The following is a 23,107-nucleotide window of genomic DNA, read 5'->3' on the forward strand; positions in this document are numbered from 1 at the left end:
TGCTTTAAACATTAAATTCTTGACTTGGATTCAGGTCATGATCTTGTAGTTCGTGGGTTCGAGCCCCGGCACCAGGCTCTGCGCTGGCAGCAAGGAGCCTGCTTGGGAGTCAGTCTCTCTCTCTTCCTCCTCCTCCTCCTCCTCCTCCTCCTCCTCCTCCTCCTCTGTTTCTGTCCCTCCCCCGCTTGTTCTCTCTCTCCCTCTGTCTTTCTCTCTGCCTCTGAATAAATAAATAAACTTTTAAAAAATTGAAAAATAAAAAATGGATTCAGCTCCGCCATCGTTCGTCCCAGGTGTTTCCTGGGGAGGCTGAAGGGAGGCTCCACTCACCTGAGGTCTTCATGCCCCTCCCCTTTTAGCAGCACTGCAGCTACACTCCTGTGTTGCAACGTGAGATGAGTAGGTTCCCCAGGTGTGGGTAAGGGTGTCTATCGAAGTCTCTGTATAAGGCCCCAGACCCAGCTCTTCTGCTGCCCTGCCATCGACTGCCCTGGAGCTGCATCGAGAACCATGGTGCCCAGGACCTTTGGTAAGGGCACTCCAGCCCCAAGCTTCTGTGACATCACACCCCTAATGCACCTCTGAACCTCAGACCTAATGCTCTCCTGCCCACCCATCCTTGGCTTCCTACTTGGTAATCGCCCCCAGGTTATTTCTGACTTCATGGGTCCTAACCTGCAAAAATATTAGACTCCGCTCTTCCCCTGGCCCTCCGTGCCACCCTGAGTCAACATCCACCCTGAGCTGTTCCCAACGGTGAAAGGAGGTCAGTGACGTCACGTTGTGCACCCCGGTGGCGACCAGAAGGCTCCTCTCTCGCATTATTCGCGTTCCCCTTCTGCTTCTCAGCTGCTGTCTGGATTTCTGAACTCCTGAGCTCAGGCTCAGAGGGAATCGCAGGTGAGAGCAGACGTAGCGAGAAGGGAAGAAGGGACCGTACTATGGATGGAGGTAGGGGCTCCAGAGGTCCCAGACTAATCCTTGGAATCCAATCCAGCTCTGAGTCCCCCAGATCCTGGACTGTGGATGTCACAGCTGGTGCTCCGGTGTAGAGACCCCTGTTACCCCGTGGAGCAGTGCTGTGGTGAGGGGGCCTGACTCGGGGGTTCCAGGTGAACCTGCTGACTTGGCTTCCAGCACTGTTTTCCCAAGTCCTTGAGCTCTCAGAACGGGCTGCTGGGAGGTTGAAGGTCCCAGGCATGAGGCTCGATTGCACCAGGATCTGTGCCCACGTGAGGGGTCTATTCACATTCAGGCTCAGGGAGGAAGGAGAAGTGGATGGAGTTTTGTCATCTATGGTCCATTCAGATGAGCAATGCCTGCTGTGTTCGTAACACTTCCTTTTGGGTAACTACGAGTCTCTAGCATCTCCTTCCGTGTATTTCCTGCCCCTCCCCCCTTCTCCTTCCCCTCTCTTCTCCTCTCGCTCAAGTTGAATGAAGAGTAGCCCAACCACCTTCCAGAATTGCTTTTTATCCAAGCCACCCTAGGAATCAAGCGAGAGCCCGCCCCATACCCATTTCGCTGCTCATTCGCTCTCATCCCCACCCCTGACAACCACCAATGTGCATTCTGTCTCCATGGATTTTCCTACTAGTTTCGTTTAAATGGAATCAATCAGGGGCGCCTGGGTGGTTCAGTCGGTTGAGCATCCAACTCTTGGTTTCAGCTCAGGTCATGATCTCATGGTTTGTGTGTCCGAACCCCACATCGGGCTCTGCCTAGACAGTGCAGAGCCTGCTTGGGGTTTCTCTCTCCCCCCCCTCTCTGCCCCTCCCCAGCTTGATCTGTGTCTCAAAAAATAAATAAAAATTAAATAAATAAAAAATACATTTAAATAAATTTAAATAAAATTTAATATAATTTAAAATTTAAATTATAATAATTTAAATATTATATATAATATATATTATAAATATTATATAATAAATAAATATATATATATTTAAAATAATTTAAATTATAATTTAAATAATAATTTAAAATTAAATTAAATTAAATTAAATTAAATAAAAATTAAATAAAAATTAAAGGGAATCAATCATACCATACATGACTTTTTATGTTACTTTCATGTTCCCCTTTGCATAATATTTTTGAGGCTTATTGACACTGTAGAATTTACCAGTACTAATTCCTTTTTAAAAAAGTGTATTTATTTTGGGGGGGGGGTGGGGGAGGGGCAGAGAGTGAGGGAGAGAGACAGAATCCCAAGCAGGCTCTTTGCACTTAGCACTCGGAGCCTGACGTGGGGCTTGAACTCACGAACCATGCGATCATGACCTGGGCAGAGATCAAGAATCAGATGTTTAACCAACTGAGCCATCCAGGTGCCCCTACTTCATTCCTTTTTATAGCTCAATAATATTCCACCCTGTCTATATACCACAATTTGTTTATCCATGCATCTTTTAATGGGCATTTGGGCTGTTCCCATCTTTTGGCCACTGGAAATAGTACTGTTATGAACGTGTGTATATGTGTATTTGAGTACCTGTTCTCACATCTTCAGGGTATATACCTAGGAGTAGAATTTCTGGGTCAAATGGTAATTCTATGTTTAGCTCTTTGAGGAGCTGTCAAACTGTTTTCCACGGTTGCTAAACCATTTTATATTCCTATCAGCAATGTACGAGGGTTCAGATTTCTCCACCTCCTTCCCCATCCTTGTGATTTTCCACTTTTCTTTTTATGACAGCCGCCCTCGTGGATGTGAAGAGATAGCTTATAGTTTTAATTTGCATTCCCTTAATGAACAGTGATGAGCATCTCTTCATGTGCTGACTGGCTGTCTGTATGTCCTTTTGGAAAAGTGGACACTTTTTCCACTTTTAAACTGGGGTGTCTTTTCTTATTGAGCTGTAGGAGTTTTTCAACAAATTCTGGATACTTACCTCTTATCATATATGTGATTTACAAATACTTCCTCTCATTACGTGATTGTCTTTTCACTTCCTTGATATTTTTGTGTGCAGCACACAGGTTTTCATTTTGATAAATTCTATTTTTTTTCTTGGTCTCTGGTGCTTTTGATGTCATAGCCAAGAAAACATGGCCTAAACCCAAGGTCATTAAGATTTACTCCACTGTTTTCTGCTAATGATTTTATGGTGTTAGCTCTTATATTTAGGTCTATGATCAATGTGAAGTTAATCTTTGTGTATGGTATGGGAGAGATCCTTCTTTCTCTCCTTCTCCACATCCTTCTTATTCTCTTTTACACACAGACACCCAGTTTTCCCAGCACCATTTGTTGAAAAGATTATTCTTTTCCCTAGTTCATTGTCATAGCACTTTTGTTGAAATTTAATTGACCGTAATTACACTGGTTTATTTCTCGACTGTCGATTCGGCCCATTGATCTACATGTGAGTCCCTTAGGTCAATACCACACGGAATTAACTAGTATAGCTTTGGAGTAAGCTTTGAAATGATGGCGCATCAGTTCAACAACTTTGTTCTTTGCTTTGGCTACTCTGGGTCCCTTCCATTTCAGTATGAATCTTAGGATCAGCTTGCTCATTTCTGCAAAGAAACCAGCTAGCATTTTGACAGGAATGGCGTTGAACTTATAGGTCAATTTGGGAGCACTGGCATCTTACCAGTATTACATTTTTCAACTCATGTACATTTATGGAGCTCGATTTATTTACACGTTCTTGAAATTCTTTCAACAGCTGTATTGTTTTCAGTGTGCCCATTCTGCACTCCCCTTGTTAAATTTATTAACAAGCATTTTATTATTTTTTTTTTAATTTTTTTTTCAACGTTTTTTATTTATTTTTGGGACAGAGAGAGACAGAGCATGAACGGGGGAGGGGCAGAGAGAGGGGGAGACACAGAATCGGAAACAGGCTCCAGGCTCCGAGCCATCAGCCCAGAGCCTGACGCGGGGCTCGAACTCACGGACCGCGAGATCGTGACCTGGCTGAAGTCGGACGCTTAACCGACTGCGCCACCCAGGCGCCCCAACAAGCATTTTATTATTGTTGGTACTATGGTAAGTAGAATTTTTTTTAATTTTTAATGTTTATTTATTTTTGAGAGAGAGACAGAGTGTGAGCAGGGGAGGGGCAGAGAGAGAGAAGAGTGGGGGTAGACAGAATCTGAAGCAGGCTCCAGGCTCCGAGTTGTCAGCACAGAGCCTGACACTGGGCTCAAACTCATGGACCATGAGATCATGACCTGGGCTGAAGTCGGATGCTTAACCGATTGAGCCACGCAGGCGCCCCCGTAAGTAGAATTATTTTCTTAATTTCAATTTCAGATGGCTCTTTGCTAGTGTGTACAATGGGCTTTTATATGTGGGCCTTGCATCTTGCAACCTTGCTTAATTCATCTGTTAGTTCTGTAGTGGCCTTAGTAGCTTCCTTGAGCATTGCTAATGTACTAGATGATCATGGTACTTGAAAACAGAAATCGTTTTACATCTTCTTTTCCAGTTTGAATGTTTTTTTTTTTTCTCTTTCTTGCCGAATTTCTCTGGCTTGAACTTCTAGTGCAATGTTAAATCGAGTGGTGAGGGTGAATGTACTTGCCCTGTTCCAGACGTTGGGAAGAAGTGCATGCAGTCTTTTGCCATTAGGTACAGTGAGCTGTGGGTTTTCTTGTGGATCAGGTTGAGGAAGATCTCTGGATTCCCAATTTGTTCTTTGTTGTTGTTACTATTTTAATCACAAAAGAGTATAAATTTTGTCAAATGCCTTTTCTGTATCATTTGAGATAATCATGTTTCCCTCTGCCCATATTCTCCTAATAAGGTTTATTACATTGAATGATTGTCATATGTTGAACCAACCTTGCATTCCTGGGATAAATCCCACTCGGTCATGGTGTAGAATCCTTTATATAAGCTGTTGGATTTTGTTTGTTAGTATTTTTTCTTGAGAATTTCTTAATTTATATTCATAAGAGATGTTGGTCTATAGGTTTCTTTTCTTGTGATGTCTTTGGTTTTGATAGTAGGGTAATATTAGCCTCATAAACTGAGTTGGGAAGTTCTGCTGTTTTATTTTTTGAAATTTATGGGGCACCTGAATGGCTCAGTCGGTTAAGTGTCTGACTTCAGCTCAGGTCGTGATCTCATGGCTCGTGAGTTTGAGCCCCATGTCGGGCTCGGTACTGACAGCTCAGAGCCTGGAGCCTGCTTCGAACTCTGTGTCCCCCTCTCTCTCTGCCCCTCTCCTGCTCATGCTCTGTCTCAAAAAAGCAAAAAAACAAAAAAACAACCCAACATTATTTTTCGAAGTTTATGAATGATTGGCATCAATTTAAGGATGGTTTTTTTCTTGGTCATTTTAGCTACAGTTTTGTCGACTCTGTTAGTCTTTTCAAAGAACACACTTTTAATTTTATTGATTTTCTGTGTTGTTTTTTCTATCCTCCATTTCATTTACTTTCCTTGGTATCATCACTGTTTCCTTGGTTCTGCTCCCCTGGGTTTGTTTGCTCTTATTTTTTCAGTCAGAAGACTGAATTATTGCTTTGAGATCTTTCTTCTCTTATCAAATAGGCATTACGTCTATAAGTTCTCTGCCATCACTGCTGTAAGCTGTACGCCATATGTTTTGATACATGGTGTTTTCATTTTCATTTGTCTCAAACCATTTTTGAATTTCCTTTGTGACTTTAGATTTCCTTGACCCACTGGTTATTTTACTTAGGAACTGGCTCTTATATTGCTACATATTTGTGAGCCTCCCAAATTTCCTTCTGTTGTTTACTGCTCCTTGAATTCCACCGTGGTCAGAGAACGTATTTGGTATGGTTTCAATCCTTTTACATTATTGAGGCTTTTTCTATGGCTTAGAATATGGTAGAGCTTATAGAATGTTACACGTGTACTTGAAAGAATGTGTATTTTGCTATTTTGAAGTGTTCTACAGATGTTTGTTAGGTTTAATTGGCTTCTAGTGCTTTTACAAGTATCCTATATTCTTTTTTTTTTAAGGGAAAGAGAGCAGGAGTTGGGGAGAGGGGAAGAGGGAGAAAGAGAGAGAGAGAGAGGGAGAGAGAGCACGACAGAATCTCAAGCAGGCTCCACATTCAGCTCAGAGGCCCATGCAGGGCTCGATCCCATGACCCTGGGATCATGACCTGAGCTGAAATCAAGAGTCGGACACTCAACAGACTGAACCACCCAGGTACCCCCAAGTATTCTATACGCTTGATGACCATCTATCTGCTGTTTTGTTCTATTCTTGAAAAGGGGGTGTTGAAGTCTCCAGCTATTGCTGGATTATCTATCTTTTTTTGTTTGTTTAGAACTCAAAACCTTTATTTGCACTGTAAAAGGGAAGAAAAGTGATTGGTAACCGCGTGTGTGATGCAACAGAATTAGTTCTTACCATAGAGAGCAACACATCAGCACTCTAACCACCTACTCTTATAACTCGGATTTCACAAGAGCATACATACCCAAACATATTTCCCCACACGTGCATGACTAATACTCGCTAAGTTCCAGTGACAATAACTGTATTACACCTAGGTCACTGGTAAAGAACTGAACTATCAGGCCAATATATTTTTTTAATTTTTTTTAAGTTTATTTATTTTTGAGACAGAGACAGAGCATGAACGGGGGAGGGTCAGAGAGAGAGGGAGACAGAATCGGAAGCAGGCTCCAGGCTCTGAGCCATCAGCCCAGAGCCCGACGCAGGGCTCGAACCCACAGACTGCGAGATCATGACCTGAGCCGAAGTCGGACGCTTAACCGACTGAGCCACCCAGGCGCCCCGAATATTTTTAAACATTAAAAAAAAAAAAAAAAAAAAGGCCCAGAAGGCAGAAAAATCCCAAGGGAAAAAAGTATTGGGGATTTTAAAATTTTTAAGTGAAATTTGTTTAAAAATTTTTTTAATGTTTATTTACTCTCTCAATAGAGACAAAGAAAGCGTGAATGGGGGAGGAGCAGAGAGAAAGGGAGACACAGAAGCTGAAGCAGGCTCCAGGTTCTGAGCCGTCATCACAGAGCCCGATGTGGGGCTCGAACTCACAAACCGCGAGATCGTGACCTGAGCTGAAGTCAGACTCCCAACCGACTGAGTCACCCAGGTGTCCCAGGCGCCCCAGTTTTTAAAATGAAATTTAAAGGGATGAAGGACATGACAAAAAGCCACTGGTATTACTTTACCAATTCAATAAATGCATCTCAGAAATAACTGTTATCATAAAGGGGTTTCAGATCTTTCCCTGAATTTTTATAAGCAGACCACATCTAGTAAAGGTCCCTCCTCCCCAGTTTTGCTTTACTCCCTAAACTGATTTTGGCCAGTAGTTTCCCCTCTAGTACTGGGTCATCTCGGAAGTACCTTAGGGGCACCTCGGTGGCTCAGATGGTTAAGTGTCCGACCCCTGGCTTAGGCTCAGGTCATGATCTCACAGTTCATGAGTTCGAGCCCTGCATGGGACTCTGCACTGACAGCACAGAGACTACCTGGGATTCTCTCTCTCCCTCTCTCTCTGCCCCTCTGCCCCCTCTGAAAATAAATAAGTAAACATTTTTTTAAAAAGCACACTAGACAAACAAGCTGACAGGTGGGGCCCATCGGGAGTGTCCAGATCCAAAGACCTCAGTTTATCCTAAGCTTCCCTCTACCTGGGCTGCACACTCAAGGTCACCTCACATACCATCCGTTACTTACCGTTAACATTATTATGATCTGCCCTTGAGCCATATGCTCTTTGGATCCTCACCACGATCCATGGGGGGAGAAATCCGCAAACTGTCACTCTCCTCTGGTTCCCTTCCTCGAGTTCATGGAGCCTGCGCCCTTCTGCTAGATCACGTGATAACCGTGAGCATGGTCCCAAATAGCTCTCCAGGGAGTAAATAAAGGGGTTTGGGACAGAGTTGCTTGAAAGTTCTAAGGATAAGGTACCTGGGAGATACAGAAATGGCAGGTGTCTTGTAGGGGAGGAAACTTAAATGGAGAAGCCATCCTCTCTGCATTCTCACTAATGCTGGGGCCACCACACGGAGGAAACCGCACTCACTATCTGATATGCGGTAGCCCAGGAGGTGGGGGCTCAGGTTATGGAGCAACAGGACACTTTCCACCTGCAAGTCGTAGAAGATGAACCCAGACCTTTCCCTCCTGTTTTATCCATATGATCTCATGGTTACCTGCCTCTGTGTGCTTTCAAAGCAAGGACAGCTGCAGAATGCGTGAACTTGGTAAAGCACTAACCCGGTCACGTGATTGCATTTAAATTTTTTTTTTCCAACGTTTTTTATTTATTTTTGGGACAGAGAGAGACAGAGCACGAACGGGGGAGGGGCAGAGAGAGAGGGAGACACAGAATCGGAAACAGGCTCCAGGCTCCAAGCCGTCAGCCCAGAGCCCGACGCGGGGCTCCAACTCACGGAGCGCGAGATCGAGATCGTGACCTGAGCCGAAGTCGGACGCTTAACCGCTTAACCGACTGCGCCACCCAGGCGCCCCATGTGATTGCATTTATAAACACCCTTTGGGTCGCCTCCGTTCTTTCCCATTTCCTGCATCTCTCCAACTCCATTCCTAGTCGGGGGGGGGGGGGGGGGGCAGAAGTCGCAATACAGGTAAGGGGAGCTCCAAGTCCAAGAACCTTTCAAGTCCAGCCATATCCCCAAAGCAGCCCTGCACCCAAATTCTCTCCTTGTCAATCTTACCCCAGCTTCCTTCCTCTTCCTTTCCATCCTCTGGATATCTTTAACACCTGCCCCACCCCCCCACCCCCCACCTGGGAAACTCCACTGCATTCTTAGAATCCTAAGCTATGGCATCCCAAGTTTTTCCTGCATTCACTCCCCTTTAAAGGGTCCAGGCTGCTCGGACCCAGCTGTCTAGACTCTTACGTGCATCAGGAACTAGCCCTTAGGCAGAGGTGGCCCCAAACCCAAGTGTGTAGAGCAAATCTGGAGCCAAGCCTTCCCCATACTGGCCTGCCCTCCCTGAGGCCAGTCAACCCAGTGGCCGCACTCCAGCCCCATCCTCAACCTCCTTTCCCTCTCCTCCAGCTCCTGTGTGTGTATTAGTCTTTCTTCTCCTCCAGCACTCAAAGACTGTCACAGGTGAGTACCAGGATGGGGAAGAATGAAGAGGGACGAAGCTCCCCTTGGGAAGTGGGGTCACGGTTCACAGAGGGCTTCTGACTGGGGGAGTTACTGCCGGGACCTCCTTGGGCTCACACCAGCAATCTCTGCCCAGATGCCCCCATGGGCCCAGGGCTGTGGCTATGTCAGCAGGCGCCCAGGTGTGGGGACAAGATCTACAACCCTTTGGAGCAGGGCTGTAATGATGACACCATCCTGCCCCTGAATCGGACCAACCTCTGTGGCCCTAATTGCACCTTCTGGCCCTGCTTTGAGCTCTGCTGTCCTGAGTCCTATGACCCCAAGAAGTATGTTGTGAAGTTGAAGGTTCTGGGTGTGAAGTCTCGATGCTATTCCTCCCCCATCTCCGGGGACTGTGCCAGGTGAGGACCTTGCCCCTGGCTGAGGAAAAGAGGGTAGGGATGAGGAGAAAGGAGGAAGGGAGTGTGGGTGTCTAGGCCATTCCTTTTGAGGACACCCTGCTCACTTAATCTCCAGCAGTGACTCAAATCTTATCATTCATCCCCTTGTCTGTGCTTCATAATTTATTGGTTCCTCCTTCTTTGCAGCAGAAAGATGTTTTCTCATTTGGAAAGATATTGAAGAAAATAAATTTCCACTAAGGCAGCTTGGAAAGGAAGGCTGGGGCAGGCATCAGCGTCTGTGCGAGGAAGAGCCTGGGATTTCCACCTTGGAGAGACCTTAGCTGACTGCCACTTGGTTTTCCCAGTGTGCTCCATTTTGACGTCCGCCCATCATCTCTGTCACTGCTCCCTTGTCCTTCGGTCCCTCTGTCCTGATTCACCACCCTTGATGATACGTGTTAGTCAATCAGCTCACGGAGGTGCCGTGTACCATAGGCACCCGTGGTTCTTTGGTTGCTCTATGAAACCCCTTTTGCTATTAAATATCCATGGGATTCTGTTGCAAAAATAATGTGCTCTTCAGACTCGTAACTTCTCTGGAGAAGATTTTCCAGCACGTATCAGACTTGCTTGTGCTTCTGTATGGCCTCCTAACTTATGAGATATGACAGATGCCAGCAGGCCTATTGGGCAACTCCTAGCTGCTGAGTTCATTATGCTTCAAGTTGCTTCAAGTTGCTTCAAGTTGCATGTGGGAAAGAGCCTTCATTCTTGCGAGAGCAGAGTAGAAGGATCTAGTAAGGCTCATAGGCTTCACCCTTAGAGATAACGCCCAAGAGAGAGTACTACATTGTTCTGTGTCCAGCCCTTGGGAAAGAGGATTTCTGATTGCCTTAAGTTACCTGAAGGAGTAGCAGAAGTGTCATCAAAATGGTGAAATGGAAGTTTTCTACCGTCTTCCCCTCAAAGAGCATTGATTTTGACGATCACCCACCATTCAAGAGTTTAGCGCAGCCACTCCACGGTGTTGGTGCCTCAGAATCCTTTTTATTTGGCCAAGCAGCCTGCAGGGAACCTTAAACTGGCACCCTCCCCCATTCCCCCGTGCAAGTGCATACCCCACATAAAAGCCCGCTGAGTCAGAAGCAAATCTAAGTTCCTGATTTCCCTAACAGCCCTTAAGGTCAACAGTCTCCCTTACCCCCCAGGGCCTTCCCCTGGGTGCCCCTCAGATAAGATCCCTGTGGACCTTACCGAAACACTGCCCTTTATGGTTTAAACTGACCAATCTGGCCTTAGCCCAGGGACCCCAAAACATTCCACTCATAGACCTAAATAAAGGCATGTGCCCAGAGTCCTGCCTCTCTCTCTCTCTCTCTCTCTCTCTCTCTCTCTCTCTCTCTGCCTGCACCCTGCCTTGACCACCTCATGTGGCCCCTTGCGTCTTGCCATGTACTTCTTCTAGAACCTGTAACAAATTATTTATTTCAATTTCTCTTGTGATCTTTAATTGAACCTTGGCTTACCAGCTAGTTGGCCCTCCATGCTCTGCTTAACAACTGTTAATTTAACAAAGTCGTAACACCCACAAACAAGAGTGCCTTTGTGGAAATCTGGGGTCCAACACAGAAGTTCCAGCACATCACTGGAGGGGAAAGAAAGAAAGAATGAATGAATGAATGAATGAATGAAAGGGAAGGAGGGAGGGAGGACACAAACTTGGGCATTCAGCACTGCCCAGGGAAAACAAATGGGAGGCTGTCAGCACCTGGCCTGCCTTTGCAGTATGGAGAGAAAGCACCCAATTTTAAGAATTCCACCCAGGGGCGCCTGGGTGGCTCAGTCAGTTAAGCGTCCGGCTTTGGCTCAGGTCATGATCTCACGGCTCGTGGGTTCAAGCCCCGCGTCCGGCTCTGTGCCGACGGCTCGGAGCCTGGAGCCTGCTTCGGATTCTGTGTCTCCCTCTCTCTCTGCCCCTCCTCCACTTGCGCTCTGTCTCTCTCTCAAAAATAAATGAACTTAAAATAACATTTTAAAAACATAAAAAAGAAAAGGTCTAAGAAAGCCTCAGAATCCCTAACAGGATCGATGGAAGGTATTTCCCAAAGCCAGTCAGTAAGACTGGAAGAGGTGACTGCTTCTTCCAATGCAAAGACAGCAATGCCAGGATTCAAGAGACATGGAAAGTTAAGGAAACAGGACACTGCAAGTGGAACACAATGACTTTCTAGTAACTAGTAACTGACCACAAAGAAATGGAAACCTGCTATTTACCTCACAAAGAATTCGAAATGGTTGGGCTTTTTTTTTTTTAATTTTTTTAACATTTATTCATCTTTCAGAGACAGAGACAGAGCATGAGCGGGGAAGGGGCAGAGACAGGGAGGCACAGAATCCAAAGCAGGCTCCAGGCTCTGAGCTGTCAGCACAGAGCCCGACACGGGGCTTGAACTCACAGACTGTGAGATCATGACCTGAGCTGAAGTCAGACACCCAACTGACTGAGCCAACCAGGTGCCCCGAAATGGTTGTTTTAAAGAAGCTCCATGAGCTACAAGAAAACACAGAAAGACAATTCAATGAACTCAGGGAAACAATACACTATCAAAGTGAAAAGTTTGACAGAGAAATAGGAATCATAAGAGCCAAACAGAAATTCCAGAGCTGAAGAAGTGAATGAATGAAGTGAAAAAAATGGAATAGAGAGCATCAGTGGCAGACATGATCAAGCAGAGGAAAGACTCTGTAAAGTGGTAGACAAGTCAGTCAAAATTATCTAATCAGAGGAGAAAGAAGAAAAAAGAAAGGAAAAGAGTTAAAAAGGTTTTTTTAGGTTTATTTACTTGAGAGAGAGAAAGCACACGTGGGTGTTGGGCAGAGAGAGGGGAGAGAGAGAATCCCAAGCAGGCTCCACACTGTCAGCACAGAGCCCGATGGGGGCTCAAACCCATGAACTGTGAGATCATGACCTGAGCTGAAACCAAGAGTCAGACACTTAACTGACTGAGCCACCCAGACGCCCCCCAAAAAGAGTTTTAAAAACTAAACTGTGAGGGGCACCTGGCTGGCTTAGTTTGAGGAGCATGCAACTCTTCATCTTGGGGTCATGAGTTCAAGCCCCACATTGGGAGTAGAGATTGATTTAAAATAAAATTAAAAATTAGAAAAAAAAAAAAAACAACGTTAAAAGCCTAACCTCTGAACAACGGGATGCCATCAAAACAAAACAAAAAAATGCATCATTGGAGTAACAGAGGGGGAGAAAAGACCAAAAAGCTTATTTAACAAAATAATGGCTGAGAATTTCCCAAATCTGGGGAGAGATTCAAGCATCCAAGTTCATGAAGCTCCTAACCAACCCCGCAAAATTTCAACCCAAAGAAATGTTCTCCAAGATACATTATAATAAAACTGCCTAAAATCAAAGATCAAGAGAATTTTAAAAGCAGCAAGGGAAAAAAAAACTCCTCACAAATAAGGGAAATTGCCTAAGTCTATGGTGGATTTTTCAGTTTAAACTTTGCAAGCCACAAGAGAATGAGATGACATATTCTACGTTCTGGGGGGAAAACAATCTGCCAAGCAAGAGTACTTTACCCAGCACAGGTGTCCCTCAGAAAAGAGTGAGATAAAGACTTTTTCCTAGACAAACAAAAGCTGAGGGAGTTGATCACCAGTAGATCTGCCTTCAAGAAATGCTGAAAAGAGTATTTCTTTTTTGTTGTTGTTAAGTTTTATTTATTTATTTTTAGAGACAGAGTACAAGTGGGCGAGGGGCAGAGACAGAGGGAGAGAGAGAATCCCAAGCAGGCTCTGTGCTGTCAGCACAGAGTCCGACTCCAGGCTCGAAATCAGCAACCGTGAGATCCTGACCTGAGCTGAAATCAAGAGTCAGATCCTTAACCGACTGAGCCACCCAAGTGCCCTGCTTTCACTCATGTTAACTAAACTCAGTGCAGTAGCTGTTTGACAATTTATGTAAGTCAAATCATTATGCTGTACACCTTAAGCTTCTACAGTGATGTACGTCAATTATATCTCAGGAAAAGTGGGGGGGGGGGGAATGTAACTATCTTGAGACAGACAGAAATGGAGACACAATATACTAACACCTATGGGATGGCAGCAAAAGCCGTTCTAAGAGGGAATGTGATAAAAGCCAACATTAAGAAAGTAGGATCTCAAGTAAACAAACTAACTTTACACCATAAGGAACAAGAAAAAGATGAACAAACTAAGCTCGAAGTTGGCAGAAGGAAGAAAATAACAAAGATCAGTACAGAAATGAGTGAAATGGAGACTAGAAGGACAATACAAAAAAAAAATCAATGAAACTAAGAGTTGGTTTTTCGGAAAACAGACACAACGGACAAACCTTTAGCTGAACTAATCAAGAAAAAAAAAAGAGGACTCAAATAAGCAGAAGTATAAATGAATGAAAAGGCATTGCAACTGACACCAGGAGAACACTGTGGTTCTTAAAAGACTACTATGAACAAGTATATGCCAACAATTTGAGTAACCTAAAAGAAATTAATAAATTCCTAGAAACATACAACCTACCAAGACTTAATCGTGAAGAAAGAGAAATGATGAGGAGACCAATAATGACCTGATGGTTTCACTGGTGAATCCTAGCAAACATTGAAAGAAGGATTAACACCCATCCCTCTCAAATTCTTCCAAAAATCTGAAGGAGAGGGAATTATTTCCGAACTCATTTTACAAGGCCAGTGTTACCCTGATACCAAAACCAGGCAAGGACACTAACAGAAAATTACAGATCAATATCCCTGATGAAACAGATGCAAAAATCCTCAACAAAACATCAGCAAGTTGAATTCAACAACACATAAAAAGCGGGCACCCGGGTGGTTCAGTCAATTCAGCCTCTGACTCTTGATCTTGGGTCATGTCACAGTCTCACGGATCGTGAGTACGAGCCATACATCTGGCTCTGTGCTGACAGCACAGGACCTGTTTGGGATTCTCTCTCTCTCTGCCCCTCCCCACTCACACACTCTCTCTAAATAAATAAATAAACTTAAAAAAAAAACACATAAAAAGGACCACACACTATGACCAAATAGGATTTTTTTTTTTAGGTTTTATTTAAGTAATCTCTACACCCCACGCAGGACTCGAACCCATGACCCCAAGATCAAGGGTTGCGTGGTCTTTCAGCTGAGCCAGCAAGGCGCCCCAGATGGGATTTATTTTTGCACTGCAAAGGTGGTTCAACATACACGAGTAAAAGATGTGATACACCACATTAACAAAATGAAGGACAAAAAAGGGTAGATATACATACTTACACACACACACACACACACACACACACACACACAGAGATTTCTAAGAGAACCTCTGGTAGGAATGGTGGTTCAACAGGGACACAGGTATCAAGACAATGTGGAGGTCCTCTCGCGGAGGACTTAAACGGATGATTCTGAAAAGAGCCATTTCCGTCTTGCAAGATGCCATGCAGTGTGGTTTCCGGAGCCAAGAGACTGAGACGGAGACTGAGACACCCTTAGAACACATTTGTGAAATGTGGTCTTAATTTTCTGTGGCTCTTTCCTCTTATTTTTTTTTTCAACGTTTTTTTTTTTTCTTTTTTTTTTTTTGTAACTGGGAGAGGCAGAGCATGAACGGGGGAGGGTCAGAGAGAGAGGGAGACACAGAATCGGAAACAGGCTCTAGGCTCCGAGCCATCAGCCCAGAGCCTGACGCGGGGCTCGAACTCACGGACCGCGAGATCGTGACCTGGCTGAAGTCGGACGCTTAACCGACTGCGCCACCCAGGCGCCCCTCTTTCCTCTTATTTTCATGGGAAATGTATTTGTGGTAGAATTCTGTGTAGGGAAGATACAGGCAGTTCCTTTACTCGACACATTTGTTGATCTGTCAACAGTGTGTAATGCCAAGTAAACCAGACCAAGCAGATTCACAGCGTGGTGGAAAGACAAAAGACGCTGACAGGCCATCTGTGAAATTACATACAATGAAGACAGTGGAGGCAGTGACAATGGGGGGGAGGGGCTCTCAAGGTAGGGCAGGAGAGGGAATCTGGAGGACCAAGGGCTTTTTCGTTCTGAGGAACAGGTGAGAGAACATTCTGGGCAGAGGAAGCAGCAAGTGAGGAGGCCCTCAGATGAAAAAGGAAGACTGGACATCGGGAGAACTAAGAGGAGGCCAAAGACACTGCTGAGGCACATGATTAGGCAGGGCCTTCTAGGATGATGAAGGGTTTGCCTGACTTCCAAAAGGCAATGGGACACCAGTAAAGGCGTTCAGGTGGAGTGAAGCGGCCATTCTGGCTGCCGTGCGGGGGTAAGATGTGAGGAGTAGAGTATTGTCAGTGTGAATGGGTTCAAGGAGCCTTTGCAATTATTGAGGCAGTTGTGCATGGCTTGTTTGAATCCAGTGGTAGAGGTAACAAGGAGGAAGTGCTAGCGGACTCAGAAAGAATTAGCACTGAAGAAAAAAGGGGGCACCTGGGTGGCTCAGTCGGTTGAGCGTCCGACTTCGGCTCGGGTCATGATCTCACCGCTCGTGAGTTCAAGCCCCGCGTCGGGCTCTGTGCTGACAGCTCGGAGCCTGGAGCCTGCTTCCGATTCTGTGTCTCCCTCTCTCTCTGTCGCTTCCCTGCTCTCGAGCTCTCGCTCAAAAATAAATAAACATTAAAAAAGACAAGGACTCATGTCGCAGCTTAACTTAATAGAGAAATTTGTAGTATTTGCAGGTTATCACAAACTTTGTTTGTTTGCTATAATAGCAGCAAACATTTACCAAACCACTAGGTTCTTGGCTGCAGGAGTCCTCATTATCAGGGTTCATTATCTGAGTCTTGCAATTACCAGATTGCATGGGGAAATAAAAGCTGTTGTCACAAAAATATTAAACTGACCCTTAATGCAGTAGTCCCCACCAGCACATATGTCCCTGTTTACCACTAGTGTGAATCCTCTCTCATCACAGAAACTTCCTTATAGGCCAGCCTCTCTGTGACCCTCTGATGCAAGGTGAAATTGCAGATCTTACAAAACACGCTTGGTTACAAAAAGTCTTTGAAAGCGAAGTGGGGGGGAGGGGTGGGGAAAGTGATGGAATCCCACCCAAATCCCTTGACCAACTGGGATCCGACAGAGACAGACCAGTTAACTTTTTTTTTTAAGTTTATTTATTTATTTTGAGAGAGAGAGAGACAGTATGAGTGGGAAGGGGCAAAGAGAGAGAGAAAGGAGAGAGAGAGAATTCCAAGCAGGCTCCTTGCTGTCAGCATGGAGCCCAATGTGGGGCTCGAACTCATGAATCTTGAGATCATGACCGGAGCCAAAGTCAGAGACTCAACTGAATGAGCTGCCCAGGCACCCTGACTAGTTAACTTTTGAATAAACTATCATCCACAAGGATAATGGCATGACGAGCCTTCAAAAAAGTATGATACAGAGATCAAAGGAGTAAGAGAGGTCTCTGGGGACCTCGTCAGCACCCTAGAATAATTTTCCAAAAATTAACTTTACGACTTAGGTTATAAAAGCTAGACGTGAAATAGTCTTGTAGGAAAAATTCTAATCTATCACCCTCCTCCCCCGCCAAAAAAACCATCATTTGATTCACTGTTTATTTGAAGAATGAATCTCATACTGCTGTTATAGTCTGAATTTTGTTCAGTTAAAGATAGGCCTATTTTTAAAATAAAGGTTTTCTCCCCCAATTTTTTTATGGTGGTAAAATACAAATAACATAAAATTTGCCACCTTATCTGTTTAAAAGTGTACAGTTCAGTGACATTAAGTACATGCATGCTGCTGTGTGACCATCACCAAACAAAAAAAGAGAGGGGGGATAAAATTATATGATCATCTCAACAGATAACAGAAAAAGCATTTGACAAAATTCAACACTCTTTCATGGTTTAAAAAAAAAAAAACTCTCTGGGCACCTGGGTGGCTCGGCTCATTAAATGTCTTTTTTTTTTTCAACGTTTTATTCATTTTTTGAGAGAGAGAGACAGACAGATTGCAGGTGGGGGAGGGCCAGAGAGAGAGGGAGACACAGAATCCAAAGCAGGCTCCAGGCTCGGAGCTGTCAGCACAGAGCCCGATGTGGGGCTTGAACTCATGAACCACGAGATCATGACCTGAGCCGAAGTCTGACGCTTAACCGACTGAGCCACCCAACGCACCCCAAGTGTCCAACTCTTGATTTTGGCGCAGGTCATGATCTCACAGTTCATGGGTTCGAGCCCTGCACAGGGCTCTGCACTGACAGTGCAGAGCCTGCTTGGGATTCTCTCCTTTCCTCTTTCTTTGCCCCTTCCCCACCCCCTTTCTCTGAAAATGAATAAATAAACTTAAAACTCTCAACACATTAGGAATAGAGGGAATATACCTCAACATAATGAAGGCTGTAAATTACAATCCCAGGGATAACATCCCATTCAATAGTGAAAGGTTGAAAGCTTCTAAGATCGGGATCATGAGAAGGATGCTCACTCTTACCACTTCATTTCAACATAGTACCAGAAGTCCTAGCCAGAGCAATTAGGCAAGAAAAAGAAATAACGGGCATCCAGACCAGAAAGGAACAAGTAAAATGGTCTCTGTGGATGCCATGACCTCATATATAGAAAACCCTTTTCTTCATTTCTACCAATACAACTAATCACTACATGTCTATTTTGTGTACTTAAAGCTATCTGCAGTAGACCCTTCAACAACACGGATTTGAACTGCACGGGCCTACCTACGTGTGGATTTTTTTTATAGTACTATAAAATTTATACAGTACTATAAATTTTTTTTACAGACATTATAAATGTCTTTTCTGTTCTTCATGATTTTCTTTTTTTCTACTTTAAAAAAATTGTTTTAATGTTTATTTATTTTTGAGAGAGGGAGAGCACAAGCAGAGGAGGGGTAGAGAGAGAGGGAGACGCAGAATCCGAAGCAGGCTCCAGGCTCTGAGCTGTCAGCACAGAGCCCGACGCGGGGTTCGAACTCACAAACCACGAGATCATGACCTGAGCTGGGGTCGGACGCTCACCCATTGAGCCACCCAGGCGCCTTCTTCTTCGTGATTTTTTTTTAATGACATTTTCCTGTCTCTCGCTTATTTTATTGTAAGAATACAGTGTATAATACAATGAACATACAACATATGTGTTAACTGTTTATGTTATGAGTAAGGTTTCTCAGTCAACCACAGGCTATTAGTAGTCAAGGTTTGGGGACATAAAAGTTATACATGATTTTTGACTGCACAGGGGGTTGGCATCTCAGCCCTGCATTGTTCAAGGGGCAAGTGTAGTTACATTCTGGAACTGAGTCTTTTTTTCTTTTCTAAGTTCATTTACTTATTTTGAGAGAGGGAGAGCGCACAAGCGGGGGAGGGGCAGAGAGAGACGGGGAGAGAATCCCAAGCAGGCTTACCAACTGCGAGATCGCGACCTCAGCTGAAACCAAGAGTCAGACGCTTAACGGACTGAGCCACGAGCCAGCCCAGGAACTGAGTACTAAAAAGCCAGTCTTCAGAATTCTTAAAGGAGGAAGCCATAAAGGAAGTAGAGCCACAGGGGGAAAGATTGCATATTCTGCACTAGAAATCGGTTAAAAATCTCTTTCAACAGGGGCGCCTGGGTGGCTCAGTCGGTTGAGCGTCCGACTTCGGCTCAGGTCATGATCTCGCGGTTCACGAGTTCGAGCCCCGCGTTGGGCTCTGTCCTGACGGCTCCGAGCCTGGAGCCTGCCTGGGATTCTGTGTCTCCCCTCTCTCTCTGGCCCTCCCCCACTCACACTCGGTCTCTCTCTCTCTCTCTCTCTCTCTCTCTCTCTCTCTCACAAGCAAACATTAAAAAATATTTTTTTTTTTTTAATCCCTTTTGGTAAGGTGGTTCTCTTTTGGTCAATTTATTCTATCCTTGCAGTGTTATTTCAACAAAGTGGTCCTGGGCATAATCCAAGCATTCATAAACGGTTGCTACGTCCTGTTTCAGCAAGAAACTTGTAATTGTGCATAGCTTTCTTACATTAATATCTTACTGCTTTGGCGGTAATGGCAAAAATGGAATTTCTGTATTCTTAAGTACCATAAATGTTTGTTTTTGTTTTTTTAAGGAAACATTTTCCATCTGATGAAATACAAAGCCCAAGTTTCTGCTACTATTCATACTTGAACCAATATATTGAGGCTTGCTTCACTTAAATAAATATACGAATGAGGCCGCCAGTCGGTTGACTACACTGATCTGGAGGCTGAGGACCCAAGTCTGTGGTCCCAGGGACACCTGATGGACAGAAGTGCAGTGTGACCCCCTACCCGCCTGCAGGCCCCGGCAGAGGTCTGTCCCTGCCACCTCCTCCGGTCAGCTGCAAGTAACACTGACCCAGGAGGCATTTTGTTGAGCAAATCTGAGAAACCGTGAAAGACCGTATCACGGGTACTTTCCTATTGTTTTCACAGCCCACGAATCGGAATCTATGTTCTATAAAGGTTGACACAGATTCACGTGGATTCTTGATCAGTTACCACCACCAGCATTTGGGAGAAACAGAAACTCTCTTCTCCAGAAATAGGGACCCGCTGGGCTCATGTTTTAAATAGAGTGTTTTTTCCTTCATGAAAATGAGGCCCAGATGCTCACAGGGCGTCTCCCACACTGCTGGTAAATCGGGGAAGAGCCAGAAGAGGCTGCAGGGATGTTGCTTCTCCCCAGGGACTCAGCGCCTCCTTCTGGTGAGAGATTTAAAGAACACCAGGCAGGACCAGGGAGAGGCCTGCTGGCCGGTCTGGGAGCAACCCCACCTGGGTTCTGAGTGTCTGGTTCTTCCTTTCCTTTATAAGAAATAGAGAAATCTGGGGCATCCGGGTGGCTCAACTGGTTGAGCACCCGACTTGGGCTCAGGTCATGATTTCGCAGTTTATGAGCTCGAGTCCCACACTGAGCTCTCTGCTGTCAGTGCGGAGACTCCTTCCGATCCTCTCTCCCTCTCTCTCTCTGCACCTCCCCTGCTCATGTTCTCTCTCTCAATTAAAAATAAATAAGCATTAAAAAAAAAAAAGAAATAGAGAAATCCTACAGAAATACACAAGTAAATCACAATGTGAGGAAAGCTTCCAGGAAGGTTTGAGTGCTGAGATCTACCTTTCCCAAATTTTTATAAGCTTACGCGTTACAAAAATGAGTACACAACAGAATAGAAACATGGGGAGAAATATCCTTAGAATAGGAATGCCTCTCCTGGGAGCTGACTAGCTTTTAAAAGCTAGATCTGGACAATCCCAACCAGAGACTATGACTCAGGGGAAGGGAAATAGGTCCCAGAGAAAGGGATTCCTTAAGTCACTGACTTGCCTCTGAATGTGGTTTAGATCCTTCCATTGTTTGATTGGATTTTCTCTCCGTTTTCCCAAGTGTTTAGAACTTGAGTGGATTGAGAAAGGGGGGAGGCAGGGAGTAAGATTCCAAAACCCCTTAACCCAAGCTTGCGGGGACAGTGCAGAGCCGGCTTGGGATTCTCTTTCTCTCCCTCTCTCTCTGCCCCTCCCCTGCTCACACTATGTCTGTCTCTCTCAAAATAAATAAATAAACTTTAAAAAAAAATCTTTTAAGTGTTAAAAGAGAAAATTATAGCTTTGAGTTATACTTCATTAAATATTAATGTGATCTTCCTTGCTTTGCTTTATATTACATTTACCCCATGTATCTGTATTTATAGCTATGTATTCAGCTTTCTTTGTCTTTTTTTAAACAACCAGAGATATTTCACAGAATTTGTTTTATTCACATATTGCGATAACCAATGTGTCTGGTCTTATTTAAGGCATTTAACTTTTTTTCTACATAGTATGATTTTTCTTGGTTTTTTTTTTTTTAATGTACTTACTTTTCTTGAATAGACCGTATCTGTGGGTCTGTGTGTGCACGCGTGTGCTCACACAAATGCACACGTCTTTTACCTTTTTTCTCCACTATGATTATTTGGAAACATACTATCTGTTCTTTTATTCCGTGGGTTGCTATATACAAATGCCTCTCAAAGGTAATAAAATACAGTTCTCCCTTTCTTTATCAATAGAAAATGGAACAGTAGCTATACCTCTTTCCTGACCTGCACCCATAATCTCAAACCCCAATATCAAGCTTTAAAATTGGAAAACTTTGGGGGCGACTGGGTGGCTCAGTCGGTTAAGCGTCCGACTTCAGCTCAGGTCACGATCTCACGGTCCGTGAGTTCGAGCCCCGCGTCGGGCCCTGGGCTGATGGCTCATCCCATCAGCCATCCGAAGAGCCTGCTTCGGATTCTGTGTCTCCCTCTCTCTCTGCCCCTCCCCCGTTCATGCTCTGTCTCTCTCTGTCTCAAAAATAAATAAACATTAAAGAAAAATTTTAAAAAAATTGGAAAACTTTGCAGTTATATTTACTATTTTAATTTATCCCAATATTTCAGTATTCTGTTTTTGAACATCTAATGATCAACACACTGATGTTCTGTAACCCATCAGTATCAGGCACCGTGATAAATTGGGGTCAATTCTCAGCTTCAAGGACTGCCCACCACTAGACAATCTGCCTGTGTTTCTTTTTTTTTTTAAGATTTTATTTTATTAAAAAAATTTTCTTAATGTTTATTTTTCAGAGAGAGAGAGAGAGAGAGAGAGAGTCAGAGCATGAGCAGGGGAGGAGGAAAGACAGAGAGACACAGAATCCGAAGCAGGCTCCAGGCTCTGAGCTGTCGGCACAGAGCCCGACGCGGGGCTTGAACCCACGAGCCGTGAGATCATGACCTGAGCCGAAGTCAGACGCTTAACCAACTGAGCCACGCAGGCGCCCCTGGTTGGTTTTTTGTTTTGTTTTGTTTTGTTTTGTTTTAAGAAAGAGGGGTGGAGGGGGGCTTGATTTGACAACCGTGAGACCATGGTCTGAGCCGAAATCAAGAGTCAGACGCTCAACTGAGCCACCCAGGCACTCAAGAATTCTTATTTATGTCTACAGAATCTTATTCAAGCTAAGCTCTTCCCACAGTTTATTGTACTGTTTAGAAAACACCTTTCCCATTATAAAATATAATACATTTTATTATGAGCCTGATGTGGGGCTCAAACCCACAGACCGCAAGATCATGACCTGAGCTGAAGTCCAATGCTCAACCCACTGAGCCACCCAGGAGCCCCTTAAGATTTTATTTTTAAGTAATCTTTACACCCTATGTGGGGCTCGAACCCACAACCCCCAGATCAAGAGTCGCACGCCCCACCAACCGAGCCGACCGACTGAGCCAGCCCCTGACTGTAAGTTTCCTAATTCACACAACTGAAGAGTGGTTTTGCATGGAGTCCAAAATCAAGATGTGTAAGGACCCGTCCTCCCATCCTAACTTCCGGAAGGCTTACAGCAACTTGTGGAGTCCAAAACGATTCTGTGACACAGCAGGAATGTGTGAGATTAGCATAATAACAAGATGAACCAAATTGTAAGAAATTCAATTAAGCATCCAACCACCCACCTCCAGCATCCGCTCCGGGTGTGGCCTCCCCCCCCACCCCCCACCAAGTCCAACATCAACTTTTTCTCGTTTTAAGCCTTGCAAGTGACATACCTCTGTTTCTTGGTTTGTCTGTAAGGCTCCCTTCTTCCTTCTCATTTTTATGAGCTATTTGT

General features: G+C 44.6%; 1 protein-coding gene across 2 annotated transcripts; it reads left to right on the forward strand.

The window, feature by feature from the left end:
* The first annotated feature begins 405 nt into the window (after positions 1–405).
* On the forward strand, positions 406–10,881 carry LOC125915925 (insulin growth factor-like family member 3). 2 transcript variants are annotated; one of them, XM_049621983.1, is made up of 4 exons: positions 406–529; positions 9,002–9,055; positions 9,192–9,459; positions 9,646–10,880. In XM_049621983.1, exons 1-4 carry the CDS (start codon positions 511–513, stop codon positions 9,677–9,679), a joined length of 375 nt encoding a protein of 124 aa, XP_049477940.1. In that variant the 5' UTR covers positions 406–510; the 3' UTR covers positions 9,680–10,880. The 2 variants fall into 2 exon arrangements, with proteins under 2 accessions (XP_049477940.1, XP_049477941.1); XM_049621984.1 differs by lacking the exon at positions 9,002–9,055 and having other exon boundaries at positions 9,646–10,881.
* Positions 10,882–23,107: the final 12,226 nt, after the last annotated feature.

The sequence above is a fragment of the Panthera uncia genome, assembly GCF_023721935.1.
Source record: "Panthera uncia isolate 11264 chromosome E2 unlocalized genomic scaffold, Puncia_PCG_1.0 HiC_scaffold_19, whole genome shotgun sequence".
NCBI classification, from domain to species: domain Eukaryota; kingdom Metazoa; phylum Chordata; class Mammalia; order Carnivora; family Felidae; genus Panthera; species Panthera uncia.